The sequence below is a fragment of the Phaenicophaeus curvirostris genome (genome assembly GCF_032191515.1).
Source record: "Phaenicophaeus curvirostris isolate KB17595 chromosome W unlocalized genomic scaffold, BPBGC_Pcur_1.0 scaffold_35, whole genome shotgun sequence".
NCBI classification, from domain to species: Eukaryota; Metazoa; Chordata; class Aves; order Cuculiformes; family Cuculidae; genus Phaenicophaeus; species Phaenicophaeus curvirostris.
This window is the reverse complement of record NW_027206664.1, coordinates 949131-970307: the sequence shown is the minus strand read 5'-3', so window position 1 is coordinate 970307 and position 21177 is coordinate 949131. Positions and strand designations below refer to the sequence as shown.

The 21177-nt window shown below is 44.8% G+C and overlaps 1 protein-coding gene and 1 long non-coding RNA gene across 8 annotated transcripts in view; one reads left to right on the top strand and one right to left on the bottom strand.

The window, feature by feature from the left end:
* The window catches only part of LOC138733840 (uncharacterized), a 252031-nt gene that overhangs the window by 77327 nt on the left and 153527 nt on the right, over window positions 1–21177 (bottom strand). The gene's annotated exons all lie outside the window — the stretch shown is intronic.
* The window catches only part of LOC138733828 (CBP80/20-dependent translation initiation factor-like), a 259905-nt gene that overhangs the window by 218041 nt on the left and 20687 nt on the right, over window positions 1–21177 (top strand). For 5 of the 7 annotated variants that reach the window (XM_069881323.1, XM_069881322.1, XM_069881319.1 and 2 more), the window contains 2 exons: window positions 10000–10053; window positions 11872–13323. In XM_069881323.1, the coding sequence (XP_069737424.1) occupies window positions 10000–10053; window positions 11872–12087 (270 nt within the window). In that variant the 3' untranslated portion in view covers window positions 12088–13323. Of the gene's footprint in view, window positions 1–9999; window positions 10054–11871; window positions 13324–13724; window positions 16283–21177 lie in introns of those variants that run through there. The other 2 variants (XM_069881318.1, XM_069881324.1) reach the window with 2 other exon arrangements.

Below are 21177 nucleotides of genomic sequence, written 5' to 3'. Positions count from 1 at the left end.
AGGATTTCCCCAACTATGGTCCATTAGACCACCAAGAGTGCCTTCAGACCTGTGTCAGCAGGATAACACACCCTGCACCTTAACAATGATCTCGTAGGGAATGATCATAGAAACGTAGAATCACAGGATGGTTTGGGTTGGAAGGGACCTTTAAAGCTCATCTAGTACAACCCCTCTGCAACGAGCAGGGACATTTTCAATTAGTTTAGATTTCTCAGAGCCCCATCCAATCTGACCTTGAATGTTTCTGGGAATGGGGCATCTGCCACCTCTCTGGGCAACCTATTACAGTGTTTCACCACCCTCAGCGTAAAAAGTTTCTTCTAGTCTGGATCTATTCTCTTTTAGTTTTAAACCATAATCCCTTGTCCTATTGCTACAGGCCCTACTAAAAAGTCTTCATCTTTCTTATAAGCCCCCTTATAAGGAGGTCTCCATGACGCTCCTGGCTGCAGAACTAGAACAGATTCATCCTGTTGAGGACAAAGTCCACCATAGACTTTCTCAAGGGCTCCTCTGGTTAAAAACAAGGCTGGGAAGCAACATCTCTCCTTCATCCTTTCAAGTGCAGCATGTTCATTCTGCTTAAGCTCAGAGTGACACAAAAAGCTATTTTTTTCCTTCTTCTTAATCAAAATGTGTCTGTTTTCACCTGTTGCCTCATTTTACACCAGAGAGCTGGTTGCTACATCTGGTTGATGCATTTGCAACACATTGGTTCCTCTGCAGTCATGGTTCATGCTCCCCAGGGGGAATACTGACAGGCACCTCCTCATGACCTACACATTAGATGAAATACATGCCTGTGGGCAGGGACTGCAGAGCAGTTGGGAGGGTGGAGCTTCACACCCAAGGCTGTCCATGTATGTTGCCACCTGGATGGATGAACTCAAGATGCCCATCAGGGAGCCAGGGCAAGCGGCGCATGGGCTGTGGCTGGTCCAGCTTTCACTGGGTCTCAAAGACATCCCAACCTCTCCATGGCTCTGGATGGATATTTTCAAGCTTTCTGTGCTTTCATGCTGGAGGCATCACCAAAGCATCAGAAAATACTGCATGCTAGGAGGTAATTTGTGGCAAGCATTGCTTATATGCCATTTTAAAAGCAACATCATACACAATAATTACTACTGTGCCTTCCAGGAGAAATATTGTTGCAGCTGGAAAGAGTAAAGTATGTGTTGGACTGATCCCACACCATCTCCTGAGGAGAATTGCTGAAGAACACAATTAAACTTGACAATTTGGTGATAAGGGAAAGTGGGGCACGTTCTTTGGTCCTGCTCATGGTGTGGGCATCCTTGAGAATACCAAGTAAGCACTTTAGCTTCTCAGAAGATTATTTCAGAAAGCAGATAATAAACCCAAGTATTCATAGAACCATAGAATCAGAGAATTATAGAATTATAGAATCATAGAATGGCTTGGTTGGAAAAGACCTTTGAGATCATTGAGTCTAACCATATCTGTCCACTACTAAATCATATCCCTGAGCACTTCATCTACCCGTCTTTTAAATACCTCCAGGGATGGTGTATCAATCACCTCCCTGGGCAGCCTGTTCGAGTGCCCAATGACTCTTTCTGTGAAAATTTTTTCCTGATATCCAGTCTGCACCTCCCCTGGCACAGCTTGAGGCCATTCCCCCTTGTCCTATCACCTGTCACTTGGGAGAAAAGGCCAGCACCCTCCTCTCTACAACCTCCTTTCAGGTAGTTGTAGAGAGCAATGAGGTCTCCCCTCAGCCTCCTCTTCTCTAGGCTAAACAACCCCAGTTCCCTCAGCCACTCCTCATAAGACTTGTTCTCCAGACCCTTGAACAGCTTTGTTGCCCTTCTCCGGACATGCTCCAGGACCTCAATGTCTTTCTTTAAGTGAGGGGCCCAAACTGAACACAGTATTCGAGGTGTGGTCTCACCAGTGCTGAGTACAGGGGCAGAATAACCTCCCTGGTCCTGCTGGTCACGCCGTTTCTGATACAAGTCAAGATGCTATTGGCCTTCTTGGCCACCTGGGCACACTGCTGGCTCACGTTCAGTCAGCTGTCAGCCAACACCCCCAGGGCCTTCTCTGCCAGGCAGCTTTCCAGCTACTCTTCCCAAAGCCTGTAGCGCTGCATAGGGTTGTTGTGCCCCAAGTGCAGGACTGCACTTCGCCTTGTTAAATCTCATGCCATTGGTCTCAGCCCAGAGATCCAGACTGTTCAGATCCCTTTGGAGAGCCTCCCTACCCTGAAGCAGATCAACCCTTCCAACTTAGTGTCATAAATGAACTTACTACGGGTACACTCAATGCCTTCATCCAGGTCATCGATAAAGATATTGAACAGGACTGGACCCAGCACTGAGCCCTGGGGGACACCACTTATGACTGGCCTCTGTAGCGATTGAGGCACAGACTCCATTTTGAGGTGACAAATGAAATCACTTTATTAAGCACAAGCAATTGCTTTTACCCCCCTGCCTCGTTGAGGCAGTGCTTTTCCACTTGCCCAAATAGCTCAGTTATGCTTTCTTGTTTTCCAACCTTGCAAAGTCTGTTTTTAGCCCAATTATCTACAGCTCTTGGTAACAACCAGGGTCCTGCAGTCTCCTCCCTTCTGTATCCCATGGTCTCCTGCCTACCAGGGCAATAATATATTTATTGTTTTCGATTAACACAATACCACCTGGCCCCACAGGCCTCCAACTCAATTTTACTCCATTTACTCTTTGGGCCTGGCCATCCAGCCAGTTTTTAACCCAGCACAGGGTATGCTGACCAGGCCAGTGCCAGCCAGTGTCTCAAGCAGAATACTTCAGGAACGTTGTCAAAGGCTTTCCTGAAGTCCAGGTATACTATATCTACATGGGTACTTGAATTCCATCAGCTTAGCTTTCTGGATTCCTCCTGGTGGTCTGCACCACATGCATGTGCATCCATTGCTGCTCAGGAGGACCAAGCTGGTTCTTTCCATGATGAAGCACAGCTGCAGTTTTGTAGCTTCTTTCTCCCCCTCAACCACCATTGCATGCCCACCCCATGGGGCTCATGATGCTTACCTCTGCAGAGATGTAAAGAGCAGGTTTTGGGGCCATGGCGGCCAGGGGAGACTGGTCCCAGTAGCATGCCACAGAAACCAGTTGTACTCAAGAGCCATCCTACAAGTCACTGCAGATCCCCCATCACACGCAGCACTTCCAGGAGCAGGCTGCACAATTTATTTTGGGTTGCTTATGAAAATATTTAGCACCTGGAGCCCACACAGGCACGCTGGCCTCACAGAGGATCTTTCCCAGTACTTCATCTCTCAGAAGGACACAAAAATTCGGAAGAGAAGGAGACTGATATCTTCCACCAGTCTGCAAAGTTGCTAGTCCAGCACCCGAAACATAAGCTTTTCACAATTCAGATTGAGTATTATCATAGAATCATAGAATCACTAAGTTGGAAAAAATCTCATGGATCATTGGGTCCAAACATTCCTATCTGCCACTAAACCCTGAGCACCTTGTCTACCCATCTTTTAAATACCTCTAGGGATGGTGACTCAACCACCTCCCTGGGCAGCCTGTTGCAGTGCCTGATGACCCTTTCAGTGAAAATTTTTTTCCTGATATCCATTCTGAACCTCCCCTGGCACAGCTTGAGGCCATTCCCCCTTGTCCTATCATCTGTCACTTGGGAGAAAAGGCCAGCATCCTCCTGTCTACAACCTCCTTTCAGGTAGTTTTAAAGAGCAATAAGGTCTCCCCTCAGCCTCCTCTTCTCTAGGCTAAACAACCCCAGTTCCCTCAGCCACTCCTCAGATCCTTCACCAGCTTCATTGCCCTTCTCTGGACATGCTCCAGGACCTCAATGTCTTTCCTTTAGTGAGAGGCCAAAACTGAATAGAGTATTTGAGGTGCAGCTTCACCAGTGCCAAGTACAGGGGCAGAATCACTACCCTGGTCCTGCTGGCCACACCATTTCTGATACAAGCCAAGATGCCATTGGCCTTCTCGGCCATCTGGGCACACTGGTGACTCACATTCAGTCAGCTGTCAACCAACACCCTCAGGTCCTTCTCTGCCAGGCAGCTTTCTTGCCACTCTTCCCTTAGTCTGTAGCACTGCATAGGGTTGTTGTGTCCCATGTGCGGGACCCGGCACTTGGTCTTGTTAAACTTCATGCCATTGACTTCAGCTCATTGATCCAGCCTGTTCAGATCCCTTTGCAGAGCCTCCCTACCCTCAAGCAGATCCTTGCACTTCCTCTCAGCTTAGTGTCGTCTGCAAGCTTGCTGAGGGTGCACTCAATGCCTTCATCTAGGTCACTGATAAAGATATTGAACAGGACTGGACCAGTCCTGTTCATATATATGACTAGCCAGGCAGATTCTGGTATGTAGCCTCCTCTCTCAGGAAATCAAGCAGACTCTGTCTGCTTTCCAGCAAGAACTGCTGCTTTCATTGCCCAACTTTGCCCGGTATTAGGGGAAAATGTCTGGAGAACAAAAGGAAATTTTTCTTGCAGACAGCCACCAGCTGATGAACGTGGAAGAGGGAGTGGAAAAAGGAGTGTCAGGCAGACAACATGGCAGGTGATCTGAGACTCCCAAAGTTCTCACTTTAACCTGTAATCATCCCCTGGATGCAATTTTTATATGGGCAATTTTAATCAGTCCAATCATTTTTCCAAAGTTTGCCTTTCCCCAATGAATTTCAGATGCTAATGAAGCCAGTTTTCCCAATTTTTCTCCTGTTTTCTCAATGTTTAGTGCATACATTCAGCTCCCGTCTTCACTCAGGGATTAGCTCAAGGCCAGCAGGACTTGTTCAGTCCAAGGCAATGAAGTGGAAGTGGCCATAGCTTCAAGTGTTGCCAGCACTTGTAATTTCATGAGCCTCCTCATGGTACACTGCTTTGCATAACGCTCTAGCTGACTTTGTTGGCTGATTGGGAATCTCAGTATTTTATCCACTTGAAAAACAACTAGAACAACTGTGCTTTATTTTGTGGTTTCAGCAAAATACCTGAAGTGGCATCTTTGTGTACGTGACAAAGTCATAAAGATGAAAACAAAGAACACTGTATTTTTGATCTGGTTTCAAGGGTCCTTGCTCGTGATTTCAAGGTTTGTGGGGTGAGACATGCTGAGCTCCTATGCTTTGCCATTGCTAGGTAGAGCCATTGACCCTCGTTGCACACCCTGAATCTGAGGGGTGAGCGTCTTCCTTCATTATCCCATGCCATGCACAGCATTATTTTGAGTCTCCCTTAAAACTTGCTTGTGCTTACAAGTTCATGTTTGTAGTGCTAAGTTCAGGAAGAGCGGAGTAGAGTTGGAATTGGTGCACCTAAGACATCATAGTTTTACTGCAACCTATTGCACCACTATATAATCAGTTTAAAAGAAGTCGTATTAATTATGTTGTATTGGATGTAACACTTTGCCATCAGGCAATTTTATGGCTGTTAGAAGTGTCCCCACAGGGATGGAGAGGTTCAGTGGTGGGTGGCTGCCTCTTGGGCAGAATCCTTCCTGTGGCCTATGAACAGGCACGGACTCAGCTTTCATTTCAAGACAAGGCCAAGTTTATTGTTACAAGCTCATCTTTACACCTTAGTGAAAATGTCAACAACAGTCCTGCAAGTCCTTCATAAAAATTTCCAAAGCATGTTCTTCTCTTTCCAAGCTCCTCGGGACCACTGTTATTGTTTTCATGCCTTCTTGGTTTTGCTACTGATGTTGAGTCTTCGCAGGCCAGAGGCTCGCTGGTTATCAAAGCTCTCTGCACTCTATCTCCAGAGGCCCAGCAACACTCGTGCTCATTTTTTGCTCAGCATCTCTTCTGACATTTCCCCCTTTTTTGTTTTCGTGAACTACTCATATTTGTCTTAACACTGTCAATCAAGCTTTGCACTCATTTAATTAAGCAAGGCACACAAATCAATATGCTAGAAAAAAAAAGCCCAAGTAAAATCATAAAACCTATCATGACTAATTTTATAATCCAAGGTCCAATTCCAACAAAAAGTCCTGCACATGTATTCCATTCATTCTATATTTGCAATTTTTCTGTTAAATCTTCTAAGGTGTTAATACTTTAATGTATAAATTCTGAATGGTCTGATAAATATGTCAAAACACTAGATAAAGCTGCCAGTGGGGCATTTGTTTGATGACGCTGAGCCAAAGTGTGGTTTAAAATCATAGAAACATTTGGAGTTAATCATATGAATTTGCCTAATGTACATGGGCCTCCTGAAATATAGGAAGGAATATCTGCCCATGCTCTGTCTCCTCAAATAAAATACAATTATCTCGGTAATTGCAGGGAGATGTTGTTGGATTTGGATATATCTGCAGATATGTAATTACATCATATAAAATCATTTCTACACACACTAAGTAAGGAATTAACATTTTATATAAGTTTTACATTTTTGCCTATATAACTAAAATATTTACTAAAATCTACTTTTATCACACCTAATAAAAAACATCATCTATCAGCAAACTTACTAAACAGGTGCTAAATGGATTGGTCGGAGTTGCTACTGACAAGCACAATGAAACATGCTGGGCCGCATTGGCTACGGATAGCCAGATGTTTTCTTGGGACTGTGCGGGGATCCATGGAATGGTGGTTGCTCAACACGAAATTCCCACAATTATTGCAATGCAGGCCACACACATCTTGCTGGCATCCACTGTGGTCCCTGATCTCTAGAGACACAAGCATACCCTCGCCCCCACGTTATTAATGGCCATGGACCTTCCCATTGTCTCGTTTCTAAGTTACGTATCATTACTTTAGCTTTACTCATGTTATCATATGATTTCGTGATAAAATGTCGCTCTATCGGGCGAATGTTGTCTTGGCAACGATTTAAAAAATTTAGAACATACATAGCTTTTAATAGTCTCTCTTGAGGGGCATATCCCACGCTCACGCTTTTTTGTTTTAACAACATATTTTTTAATGTACCATGAGCTTGTTCAACTATGGCTTGCCCTGTCAGTGAGTGAGGAATGCCCGTGACATGTGTGATTCCCCATTGCTGAAAAAAGGATTTTGTTATATTAGAAACATATCCTGGGCCATTGTCTGTTTTTACTGGTTTTGGCACCCCCAAAATAGCAATTGCATATAATAAATGTTTTTTTACGCCTTTTGCTCGTTCCCCCATATGTGCGGAGGCAACAAAGCAGGTAGACATGGTGTCGAAACATTTTCCTAAGGGCTGTACTACCTTGGTGATAAAAATCATGTGACATACATGCTTGTTGTAATGTCTCTGGAATGATTACAGGAGCTTTCAGTGATGTGTGGACATATGATATAGGGGAAAAGTTAGAAAAACTTAGAAGGCTTAGCTCACTGAAATATGCACTGTCTGCTAGTAAAGGCCTTGAAGTCCCTGGATGTTGATAAGGGAGGAGCTCATTCACAGACATTCACTGATAAGGGAAAGCTGGAATGTGCACAATAGCAGAAAGCCGACTGCACCTGTCTCTGCAGTCTTGGAGCTCGACCAGGATGAGACTCGCCTGCGCACAGATTGGGTTCAGGGACGATTCATGAGGAAGGTGAAGGCTACTTCAGCCCTGAGCCCCAGGCCATGACACCACGCCTGCGTGAGTATGGGAGAAGCTTCTCGAATCTAATTATAATAAGAAGCGAGGAAAGGTCATGAATATATAATAGGCGCTTATGAATAGGCATGTCTTTACATTATAACTATCTGCTTGCTAGACCGTTCGGTGTGTGAGTTAGGAGGATTACTCCCTCGCACCCACCGGCAAATAAACGCATACCTGCTTTATAACCCTTAAGGGAGTTATAGAGTTGGTTTCCGCAAAACACCAGAGCATGAGCTCGGCGATTGCCTTCAGCCAAATATCCTGGTAAATTTGTATGAGAAGGTACATGCATTATAAAGTAAGGATCATGTCGATTGTCTAACAGATATTTCAATTCCTTTAAAAAAGCATATAGTTCCGTATAATACCGGTAAAATATTGTTCTCTGTTGCTCTGTGTGTATCGTACTTTGCAGGTTAACGTTGGTCATGATTTTTGTAGTTTCTGCCTCCATAGAATCACGGGCTGGTCAGTTGAGGCAAAGCCTCCTTCCCCCGTATGGGATTTGCTGCAGGGGGTACAATTGCTTGAAAACAAATCAGCTGAGCAATTCTAGTGCCCTTTGGTATAAATCAGGGAGGCATAGGCATGCAAGCCATTACTTGCATTGTTCCCGTAAAATCAGCATCAATCAGTCCCGGTAAAACAAACAATCCTTGCTTTGTGATAGATGATCGTCCAATTAACAGTGCACCAAGCCCGCTTCCCTTAATTGCCGTAGGGGTGTGACGTGTTTCTGTTCTCTGAAGGCAGTTAAACTTTCTGATTCTCGCAGCCCTTCGGTACCAAAGGACCATCCTGTGGGCGCTGTAAATGCCCCGGGGCTGCTGCAGCCGCTCCAGTCGGGGCCGCGGGAGCTGGGGCGGGGGGCGGCCCTCAGCCGGGCGGCTCGGCTCCGGAGCAGTTAGTACGTTCTCTTTTGCAGCTTTTGGAATCTCCTTTATCGCTTCATCACTAATTGGTTCACAGTAGGGACCGCCGTCCCGCGCACAGATCACAGGCAAAGCTTGCAACATTTCAACTTCTCCCCGCCGCTGCGCCTCCCTCCTGGCTTGTGCCCCTCGGTCTGAGGGACAGGGGGGAGGTGGATCAGGCTCCTTATTGGAGTCTATCGGACCCGGATCAAAGGGGTTATTGGCCCCCTCGTCGAGGGGTGCAGAGGCAAGCGCAGGTGGGGGGTTAGTGCAGTTGCTGACGACCCTGCACTCGGCTCGGAATTATCGCTGTGCTTTTTAGAGCCGACATGCGCCTTTAGCGCTTCAAAAACATTCCGCCAGGGACCAAGCAACTTAGGAGCTGTATTATCTGACCTAGTCGCTTTATCCCATAGTCGAACTCCGATCTTATCCCAGGTTTCTTGCTCGAATGCTGAGCAAACGTCAAAAGGTAGCTCATGATCCCGAGCCCATGTCAAAAGTGCTTTAAGAGCATTAATATCTAGCGTTCGGTTTTGTTTCTTTAAAATACATTTAAATAAATCTATTACGTCTTTCTGTTCCTGGGTTACTGTGTTCCCCATGCCCTTATCGGCAGCTCACCTTCCGTCCAGCGGGCAAGTGTCTACGGAGCACCCCGGGCTTCATTTCAGCCCCTCCAAACGTTCTGCCGATTCTATGCTACCGGACCGTGCTCCTCATGCAGCCTCCGTTCCGACCCCATACGGGCACCATTTGTGGCGTATTAACAGGCACGGACTCTGCTTTCATTTCAAGCTGAGACCAAGTTTATTGTTACAAGCTCATCTTTATACCTTAGTGAAATGTCAACAACAGTCCTGCAAGTCCTTCATAAAAATCTCCACAGCTGTTCTTCTCCTTCCCAGCTCCTCGTTATCACTGTTATTGTTTCTGTGCCTTCATGTTTCTGCCACTGATGTTGATTCTTCTCAGGCTGGAGGCAAGCTGGTTATCAAAGCTCTCTGCACTCTATCTCCAGAGGCTCAGCAGCACTCATGGTCACTTTTTGCTCAGCATCTCTTCTGACACTTCCCTTTCAAACAACCACTCCCAGGGCTGTGCTGCTTGAATACTATCACCTGATGTCTGTATTTAGTTGCTGTGTATGTGAAACAAGTGCATTTTCTCATTGCCTGCTATGGGATAAAAAAAAAAAAAGTATCCTAAATATTTTTTTGAAAGTTGTTAATCTAAATTCTCCTCTGCTTGTTCACTCTCAGCAGCGGATATGCCAATGATACCCTTTACGCTACATTTTGTCACTTTTTATCTTAAATTTTTTGTGTTGATAATCTCTTTCCTCCCCTCTTTCTGATTTTCTATCTTTCCTCCTGGGAGTGGCAAAAGCCAAGCTGGATGAAGAGATGAAAGGAAGATTCTAAGGGAGGAGGATGTCGTGCATTTCTCACTGCATCTCTCTTCTCTCTTTTGCAGTTGTTGCAATCTCAGGATGTGAAGGAAGACGCTGTGCTTTGCTGTTCCATGGAGGTAGGGAATCACCTGCACCACCCACCCTGGTACTCATTGCTTTGCCCCTTCTATCCTTGGCTTTGCACATATCAAACAGCTCTTAGAGGTTTCCAAACCCAACAGTCATGTTACCTCTTTGCATTACAGAACCATAGAATCATAGAATTGTTTGGGTTGGAAGGGATCTGCAAAGGCCATCTAGTCCAACCCTCCTGCCATGGGCAGGGACCTCTTCAACTTGATCAGGTTCCTCAGACCCTGTCCAACATGACCTTGAATGTTTCCAGGGATGGGGCATCTACCACCTCTCTGGGCAATCTGTGCTGGTCTTTCACCATCCTCAGTGTAAAAAGTGTCTTCCTTCTATTCATTCCAAATCTACCCTCTTTTAGTGTAAAACCATGACCCCTTGTCCTATCACTACAGGCCCTGCTAAAAAGTCCCTCGCCAGCTTTCTTTCTTTTCTTTTTTCCCCTTTAAGTACTGAAAGGCAGCAAATAAAGTCTCTCTGGAGCCTTCTCTTCTCCAGGCTGGAGAACTCCAACTCTCTCAGCCTGTCCTCATAGGAGAGGTGTTCCAGCCCTCTGATCATTTTTGTGGCCCTCCTCTGGACCTGCTCCAACAGGTCCATGTCTTTCCTGTGCTGAGAGTTCCTAGAGCTGGATGCACTACTCCAGGTGAGGTCTCACCAGAGCAGAGTAGATAAGAGACATCACCATGAGATAAGAGATGCCCCTTGAGACTTTGTCACTGGACTTTTGATGTATACAAATGAACGCAACAAGTTTGGTAGCTGAGGTCCCATCACAAAATTATATCATCCTGTTTCCTTCAAATCCCATCCTGCATTTTTTTAAGCACAAAATCACTGTATTGGTGCAAAAGCTGCCCCACAGCTCACACAAAGAGGTTTGCTGTGCTCAGCAGCAGCAGCTTTGCAGAGAAATGCTGATACAAATACATCAGAGTTTCATTATTTTCATTTTTGGGAATTGATTTGCCTACAGGGATAGATGCTTTCCTTGCAGAGAGCAATTGAAATTGCAGCCTGAATGGTTGAAATTCAGCAAAACAACAGGCAACCAAGGAGGAGAGTTTGAATTTTTAAGGTTAGGGCTTTGGGGAGCTCTGTTTTCAAGCCTCGTGAGCCTTCTGCGATGGTGAACTTATTGCTGTCCACTTCAAGCTTGGACCTTCTCTTCTGTGGGACCACCGGGGTTTATGCTGCTTCATGGAGTTTCTCCAAGGAGTAATTGTTTAAAAAAACAACTTATCTGCCCTCAGAGAAGTGGCACAATGGGTATGAATGCAGATCTTGTCAGGGCAGGATTTGTTCTGCATACAGGAGGACTCTGCTTATTCCGATTAATGACTGGGAGTCACTGAAAGCTGTGAATCAGTAAGTAAGTGAAGGTCCAGGTAAAAGGCAAGAATATCACATTACAGCCTCCACTTTGTTTTGACAGTAGCATGATTTTTAGATGGGATTTTTTTTTTTCTAAAAGCAATCCAACATTGCTGCCTTTGAAGTCAGTGGGAGCTAAACCATTCTCTCCTCCAGCAACCCAGCACAGATGCTTTTGAAAAACTCATCCTTCATGATTGGCTCTTGGAGCCTGCTGCCAGGTGGTTTTGGTTTTCAAAATCTGAGACACCTTTAACCTTGTCTTCCTGCCCCGCTGCATCAAGCAGGGGAGAACTGGAGGGGTGGAGGGTGCCTGTAAAAGCCAACGGGGTGTTTGAATATCATAGAATGATAGAATCACGGAATATGTCAAGTTGGAAGGGACCCATAAGGATCAATATGCCATAGTTGACCCCTTCTTCTCCTGACAGCTGCAGAGCACTGGCCGGCTGCTGGAAGAGCAGCTGCCTGAGATGATGACAGAGCTGTTGGCGATAGCACGTGACAAGATGCTGTGTCCCTCTGAGTCCATGCTGACACGATCCTTACTGCTGGAGATCATCGAGCTGCATGCCAACAACTGGAACCCCCTGATGCCCACCATCACTCAGTACTACAACAAGACCATCCAAAAGCTGACGGCTTGAGGGGCAAGGCAAGGTGGGGTGAAATGGGACAAGAAGAAGACATGCACCTTAATGGGATTCAGCAAGAGCTTTTCCAATTTAAATCCCCCAGCAGACCAAACCTCAGCATGCTCAAGAATACATTCATGTGGTGGGGAGGGAGAAGCATGTTTCTTTTTCAGTCATGTCACCAAGTGCCACCCCTCTTCCCTGACATGGTTTTGTTTTAGGGGTTTCTTTTTCTGAATTCATTGCTCAAGCAGCAGCAATGCATCCTGCCGGGTTATTGTTTGTCTTTTGAAAGAAGATGGAGAATTTGGGGAAAAAACAAACAAAAAAGCAGTCCAAGTAGGGGCTAGTATTGTTTTCAGGCCGTCCTCCTGCCTTGCCCCAGCCAACCTTTTTTCCACCTCTCTTTCTATGTGTCCCTCCCTATTCACCATCCTTTTGAAATCAGATTGGAGAGTGGGATGACTTTCTTATTTGCACTGGGTTTGCTTTTTCTTGTGCATTTGTATTTTTTTCTTATTTTATTGTATCATTGAACAGACAATTGTGAGCAGTGCAGAGACAGGGAAAGCAATGCCTTCCTGTGAGCTGACTAATGGTTTATGTGGAGGTGTTGAAGCAGAAGGAGCATTTCAAAGGAGTCCAAAAGCCACTGCAGAAGTAATGTAGCCACTGTCATTTTGCCAGTAAACTCCTCGATGGGTTAAGAAACGTGTCCTCTGAGCTGGGAGCTCTAAGAAACAGGGGATTCTGTGGCTCTTGCTGTTCAAGTTGCCATTATCCCTCAGCCACTATAACCTTTTGGTTTTGGTAATAATTTTGGTTTTATTTCCATTAAAGGAGTGCTTTATTGAAATTACTGTCATGGTTGTAATTATACATTTAAATCCAGCCCTGTCATAGTTGGGCCTAATAATGTACAGGATGAGGTTTGATGTTCTTCTTTGGTGATTGGTAAAGAGAAAAAAAAGATGTATATAGCAGAGAGGAGGAAAAAAATAGTAAAAACCAAAACTAGAGGTTTTGAGCCTGGCTTCTAATGAGCTGAATTTGCTATCCAGTGTTTCTATGTGTGCAGTGTACAGGAGAGGCTCTGTCCCATGGTTGGTGTAAGTGGCACCATGTCCTCAAGTGATGGGTGATGTGTTTGGAGGGAGGAGAGTTTGCTTGGGGATCACTGGGTTGCTCCAGGTTCCCCATTTTGCTCTGTGCTGGAGCATCCCAAGGGAGAGGGCAGATACAGGAGGGTGATGGCAAGATGCCACCTGGGTGAGGAAATGCCCAGACAATGAGGAATCTGGTATGGAGGGACGCGCCGCACTATTGCATCTCTCCCCAAATCATGAACAAGACTTGGTGGTCTCCTTATTTGCTTGTCTGGTGATACTTTGAGTTACTAATTCACTTCAGGTGCTTATTTTGGTGAAGCCTAATGGAGGTGCAAGCTGCTCCATCCTGTCTGTGCAGTGGAAGAGGAGCCAAGAAAGGCATGATGCCAGCAACCTGTCCCATTTTCTTCCCATTATCCAATTTACTTTCCTTTCCCGCTGATAAGAAGAGAATTTATGCTGCAGTACCAGCACGCACAGACCCCCGACCAGGCAGACAGGGGCTGAACTCAGCAGCTCAAACCCATTTTTCCAAGTAAGATGTTGAATTTCTGGTGGCTTGTGGAGAAGAGAGATTTCACCCTTTGGATGTGTGGTATGTTCTCAGATGCCTTATGAATGTGTTGGTCTGTCTGCAATGGAGAGGAAGCTTTCACTGTAAAATTTAAAGGGCAGAAATTTTCAGCAGAAAATGCATTGCCAAAGACAAGAGTCCTGATGCTGCAGTTGAATATTATTTGAATTTTCATCTGGTTCCTAATCTACACATGGAGCAAGAAGAGAGAGCTGGAAACGGGAACTTTAATTTTCTTGTCTACCCAGAAAGCAGCAAAATTCTTGCTGAATGCACTGGAATTGTCTGGAAAAACTAATTTCTGCTTCATGGATTTGAGCCCAGGAGCTTCATGTGGTGATAGCGTATTGTGTTGGGCCAGCATTGTTAGTAGCAATGAGGTTTAATAGTATTAACGAGCGATTGGACTTGATTAAGACAGCAGAGCCCATCAGTATTACAAGGCTCAGTGTTACAACCATTTATCTTGGCTTTCCTGTTCCCTGATTTCTTGGGGAGCAGACGAGAAGGGGCTTTAACACCCATTGCAGCGTGCCCAGACACAGCATCAGTCTCCTGGGAGAAGACCTGAAAGCTAGAACAGAAAAGTCCTATAATGGAGGCTCAGCCTGATGGGTTAAGGTGCCAGGCATCCTGCTGGCAACAATCCAGACCAATGCTCCAGTCCCTGCATCTTCTCCCTTCCCCCAGAATTTGCTCTCAGGATATAGTGAAAGAAGGAAAAAATAAAAAAAAAAAGAGAGAGAGAAAAACTCACAGAATTGGAGATTTTGGTTCTAAAACCCAGAATTTTCATCCATTAGTGCATCAGGAAGCGTTCAGAGGTGAAGTGTAAGCCACATGGCAGTATTCCTTCTTAAGCATTTCCCTACCCCTTCCAGCCATGAGGGTTTATTCAGTTTTCCTGTTGGGGTGCAATCCTGCAACCCCACGAACCAGGCTTGGTCCATGACATTTGCCTCCAACATTTGGATTTCTCTAACTGAGGAACTTTTATGTGAAATCTGTCGATTTTTAATGTCTTGCCATTTATCTCTGCTATTAACATACATTCATCCAGCCATTTATCCAGCCATTAACCACTTTGGTGCATCAATTGCTCTGTTGATATGTGAAAATCAAAATGTTGACCAAAAATGGGCTTTTTCCCCTCCAAAATTGCATGCTGCCAATGGTATCTTTCTGAAGTCGATCAGTAGGAAGCCAGTGGGCATATGGCATTGTTAACCATGGTACTGTGTTGAGAAAAGAGGTACCATGAGGTCATTGGATGGGGTAGGATGAGGAACAGCACTGGGAAGGTTTGGGGATTCCTGGTGAGAGCACCTAGGGAAGTCATTGAGTATTTTCTTCTCTCTTTTTTTGGCTTTCTTTAGAGATGGTCGCCAAAGAGTGTAATTCTACACTGTGCATTTTTGAAGGAGCAAAGCCACTGACTCTGTCTCCCCAAATTAGCCAGCTTCAATCTTCATCACTCAATGAAAGTATCTGTGTGGGGTTTTAATACATTTTCCCCAGCAAAAGGGAAAATAACCTCCTTGGGCCAAATATGTGTGGGGCCAAACCTCGGGCTGGTGTAAAGGCAAGTGGCTGAAGCATCTGCAAAGGACCGATGTGCTGCACTACTGCCACACTGCTCCCCCTTCGGATGCAGAGCATGTTTGCTGGCTCCCTATCAGACTCTCCAGCATCTAATTCACCTTGTTCTTGGTGAAATAATTTCCAAACTGAAGATTTTTGCTACCCGTCAAGTGATTTGCTCAATTCCCCCATGAGGGAATTCACCCATGTTTGGAGAAGTCTCATATATATGGAGGTGAAACAAAAATGGGGAAAAAAAGGGAAAAGTAAGAAATTTGCTTAGTTCCTCTCTTCCCCTAAAGGAAATTAATTGGTATTTATTCTTAGCATGATTTAGGGCACTGAAGGAAAACTTGTCAGAATAACTTATGATTTATTTTCATGCTTATTTTTGTAACATCCCTCACATGAAAGTCTCTCAAAACCTGAAATGCGATTTTTTCATTATGTCCTCACTGAGTATTTTGTAGCTTTACACTAATTTTCCTCCTCTTGGTGTTAGCTATTAGCCAGTCCCTGTGATACTTTCAGTATTTTTTCAGGAGAAATGACACTAAAGGTTGTAAAGTCCACTGTCGATAGCCAAGGGACTTGTGGTGTCCTTCAGATCACAGAGTTAGTGCAAGCATTTTATTATCTTTTAATGTATTTATTTGCATTTGAAAAAGCAATCTTTTTAATTTAATCGTATTTGTTAAACTAAGCGCTTTAAAAGAAAATTAAAGAAAAAAAAAGGTTTTGGGGAGAATAAAGACTAGATATTCATACTAGAGAAAACATAAGCTCATCATTTTCAACATTTCAGAGACTGTTAAAACAAGGGAGCTAATAACTCTTTGTGGCAATTCAGTCTTTGTAGAACATCCAGACCCACTGTATGCTATAAAATGCATCATCTGAATAATAAATGTTTAAAGCTTGACATTTCCCCATCTCTTTGTGGGTATGCGCTGTCACTTGTAATGGTCTGGGAGAGACCTTCCCTTTGTTTAGGATGGGAGGAAAGGAAGATATGATGGGGATGAAATCATCCCTTACAGTGTATGCTTGGAAATGCAGAAAAAGGGACTGATCCTTCCCTCTGTGGAGATGGCTCAGTCCATGCTCTTGGTGCCAGGTTGGATCCTGTGTGGTGCTGCAGCTCCGGTTGAGGTTGGTCCTTATCCCCATCATTTCTCATAGGGTGTGAGGATGAAGCCCATGGGAGTGGTACAAAGGGCTTAGAAATCCATGGGTGATGCATTGGGCCCCTTTCCCAGCTCAGCCACCATAGCCACCCCCCCGTTCCCTGGCCTCTGTCCCAAGGGAATGTCCCATATATTTGTGCTCTACTTCGGCTGGACCTGGGGGTCTGTTGGAGGACACCCCCTCATTTATAACATCAATTTCTCCTAACACTACAGCACGCAGCAGCACTAAAGGCTCGCAAACCACTTCTGCCTTTCACTCCATTCAACTTCCTTTAAAAAAAAAAAGTTAAAAAGCACTTTTTCTAAGAATTCTCCCCTGGAAAACCCTTCTCTCGCCCAAACTAATTAATTAATTGAAATGCATGCATTAGCCCAGGAAGCCACATTGGTAACTGGAGGTGAGTGATTTGTGCTCATGTGTCATCAGTCTCTGGCTAGAAAATTGGAGGTGTAACGGTTCCTGCTTTTGAAGAAGTATTCTTGTGAAATACCATAAATGATCACATGTGTGCACTTGGAGCTCACTGCAATGGAGCCAAGCTGCAAAATAAAGATAAAAAGGAGGTAGAAGAGTGTGGTTCTGTGGCAGAGGGATCCCTCCTGCTGTCTGGGGGCTCAGCTTATTGCTGTAGGGCCATGAATAAATAGACAAGGTGTTAAAATGAGGCGCAGGCCACTTGCAACCAGTGCAAGTCACCTAGTGTTCCATGTAAGCCCATATCTGCTTAGGGAAAGAGCCACAGATTTATTAAATGCTTCCTGGCTTGTTCTGCTGGCTTTCAGGATCATCTCTGCTTGCATCTCCCAGAGGCCAGGTATTAACCTTAAAGTCCACACAAATTTCCCCTTGGCACCAGCACTGGGACCTGTTTGGGACACGCTCACCCCTAGTAAGGGAGATCTGCAGCTCTGGGGCATGGCTGGATGGCACACAGGAGGGTTTCTCCTTACTTATGATAGTTCCAACCCGTAGGAGAACTTTCTGCCCATGGCAGGGGGAGGGTGGAACTAGATGATCTTTAAGGTTCCTTCTAGCCTAAACCATTCTATGATTCTACGACCATCCATCCTATAGACCCTGTGCTCATGTTTAACATCAAAGATAACCAGAGCAACTCTCCAAAAGTTACAAGCAGTGTTTGCATCTCTGGAAATGTTTAAAACATTAAATTATCATCCAAAGATGGGAATTATTTTTTTTGCAGAAATCTGGCTCTAGCAATTCATTCAGAGAAGTCCTGAGGAGACATAAAATTAGGCTCAGTAGTCATGTTTAGGTAGCCGCTTAAGTCTCTGGCTTTAAAATTAGTGATCACAGTGTAGGATTTGAAAGTAAGAAGCTATGTAGTCTTGTGAGTTATTGTTTTAATATTGTTGTTATTGCTCTTGCACTCAGAGCAATAATCATTTAAGCTACAGTTCAGCTTGCAAACATGGCAGCAATGCTATTTCTATGGTATTAATTCATTTATGTTTGGACTTGATGATTTTAAAGGCTTTTCCAGCCTAAATGATTCTATGAATCTGATTCTATATATTAAGCATTAAATCGCTTTGTCACTTAGGATTTACCTTTGTTATCCTTTTTGCCACCAGCATGAGTATTTAAAAACTCCCCTTATCATTCAGTATCAGAAGTGAAGCTGCTGAAATAGGAGAACATCCCAGCTATTTTCAGTTTTGCTGTGTTTTAGGAAAGCCAAGCAAACTTACGCTGATCCATAGGGTTTCTTTATTTGCTGCTGCCTGGGTTTGGGCAGCCGTGAGGAATTCAGATAAATGCTCCTGCATTTGAAAGCTTCAGATCTGCAACAATGCCTATCCATCTGCTCCAAAACCTTGTGTTTGCTGCAGGCTATTTTCTTATTTAATATTGCTTGGTGGTCAAGGGGGCCCAGGGACCATCCCTGTTCTTGGCTTGGCTGCTCCCAGACCAACCCTGGTGTAGATAAGGTCTTTCTGAAGCCGGTATGGATGCTCACAAACTGGAATTCAGTGGAATAAGCCAAACTGGCTCCAGCACACCCATAACAGGTCTGGCTGTAGGTCAGGGTGGTTCATGGGGTGGTTTAGGTATGGGTCCTGGGAAGGAGTAGCTTTGGAAGACAGGTTTGATTTTATCCCTCAATTACCAGCAGTGATTTGTCTTGCTTGCTGCAAGACTGTCTCCCATCCAGTTGATGCTGCAGCAGAAATTACAGGAAGGACCCAGGAGAAATAACAACAAAAAAAAAAAATAGTCCCTAATGGATCATCTTTTCAGAGGCAGGTTATTTTTCTCCCCTGTGCTATCACCAAAATAACCCAAAGCAACATCTGGTGATTGTCCAGAGAGGGACTAAACAGGAGGGTTATGTATTTCTAATTTGCGGCCCTATGCAAACATCCAGGAATGACCTTGTCATCCATCACAAGACATTCTGAGGAGGTAGTGGGCAATCTGTCCTCCATCACTGGAGGATTTATGAGCAGGTTGGACCAACTCCTCCAGGAAGGGTGCCGGTGCAATTGGTCCTGCTTTGGTGCAGAAGGATGGATCAGGCGATACCCCATGTCACAAGTAGCACTTGCCTGATAGGACCTGTCATCTACCTGTGTAAGTACAAGAAAGATCAGGTGTGGGGACACTGTTGTCCCCTGGGAAAGGGACTCAGCCTGAGTGTGCCACACTGGGGAGCTGTAGTAGAAACAGGCTTTCTGGGGAAAATAAAACACAAGGGGTTATGAAAATAGAAGCAAACAACATGGATCAACTCAGTTACATTAAGGACATGGGACACTCTCCACTACGTGACCTTGGCTACATCTAATTTACCAACATGGATGTTGCTTATGATGACTGAGACCTTCACTGCGGGCAGAAGGGCAGAAAAGGTGAGCAGAGGGGCCCATAATACTGAGATGGACGTACTCTGGCTCCCAGAAGTTCATCCCCCTCCAGTAGCCCTACAGGAACATCCTCTTCACATACCATGTCCTCTCCAAACCCTCCTGGGTAATTAGGGACCATAGCTGGGGCTTGTTTCCCTAAAAATCTCCCATCCCAGCCCTTGATCCTACAGAAACCTCCAGGCATTTATCCTTGTCCATCAGCCCCACAGACAGAGAAGCAACACCACATCTCCCAGTAGTTAATACCACCAGTGTGCTGGGGGGAGAAGAGCACCCTTCAAATGCAGACATCAATTTTGAAATTGCATTTTTGATAGTTTTAAATTTTGAACTCCAAAAAAAGCTCAAATTCACCTTTCAGAGCAAGTATGGAAGAGGCCAGAGTTGGTAAATCAGTGGCTACACACATGAGGGTGGGAGGAAAAACTGCATTAAGAGATGGGTTAGCAAAAACCTGTCTGGTGGTTAATTACATAGGTCATCTGATGAAAAACTGATTTAAGGACAAATGCTGTAAAATGTTGCTCTGAAGAGAGAAAGATGACAACGGTTATGAAATCCAGTTCATGGATTGTTTTACAGCTAAGATAACTTCTATCCCTGGGGCTGTATTTTACAAGTCATGCAAGAAATCAAACACACATTCTCAGGTATGCATTGTTCTTTTAAAGCACAAAAAAATATGATGTATTTGTTAGAAAACAAGATTTTGTGCTGATTTCCTGCAGATAAATGCAGTCTTATTTTTTGGGGATGATGAAACATTTGGGAGAGGGATTGTGCTGCATATGGAGACTTGCAAGTGCTCATCTCCCTTGTGGTTTTTACAATCATTGCATGGATGCATTCTCCTGTATATATTCTTTATATAAAATATATAACTATGACACATTTGATTGATAGCCATTCAAGGACTACTGGGAAATGTGCCATTTGTCTCCATGAAGCTTCAGACAGTTTCATCATCAAATATGACTGCTCCATGAAATAAAAATGGCTAACATCTACTAGCAGTGTTATAACCTCTGGTGTTTACATTGGATGTGTCATGAGGGTGATATTTTTTTTTCCCCAAAAAAAGTTTTATATATGTGTATGATGTGGCTTTATTCGTATTGCACCTTGTTTTCTTTCCTCCTCATTAGGTGACCTGCATTGTCCCATGAAGGGTGGCACAGGCTGTGAGTGTGCCTGAGCCACCAGGACTGTCAATGAACTTTGGCACCTTAAACCATGAAAAACCCGATGTGCTGGAGGGAAGGATAGGTTCCCAGCATCCCAGAGATGGAATCGACCTGGGGGATTTGCTGGGAGTCCCATGATGAGCATGGAAGGGAGCCCAGATGGCAGGGCATTGCTGCACTTACCACCCACTCTCATCCAGGGTCTCTGTCTCTTACTGTAACCCTTATGTGTACAAACTCCAACCCCACATCAGCCCAAGGTCTCACCAGGGTGTGATTTCCACCCTACCACGTGGAACCACCTATACATGGGATGAGGGCAAATGGTGGTGGGTTGCCCTGGTGCAAATCCCTCCCATATTTGCCTCACTGGTCTCAGGAGACCATACCTGTGCTTGCCTCCAAGTAGTATTTACCATGGCTTGACCCATATCACTCAACCTGCGGGCAGTTACCTGTCCCTGCTACCTCAAGGTGTTTTTTTAGGACAGGTCTTGATCTCCAGCTGCTTCAGGTGCACAAGCTGCCCTGTTCACTCCCAGTTCACCGGAGCTGCAGCTTTGGCCACAAGA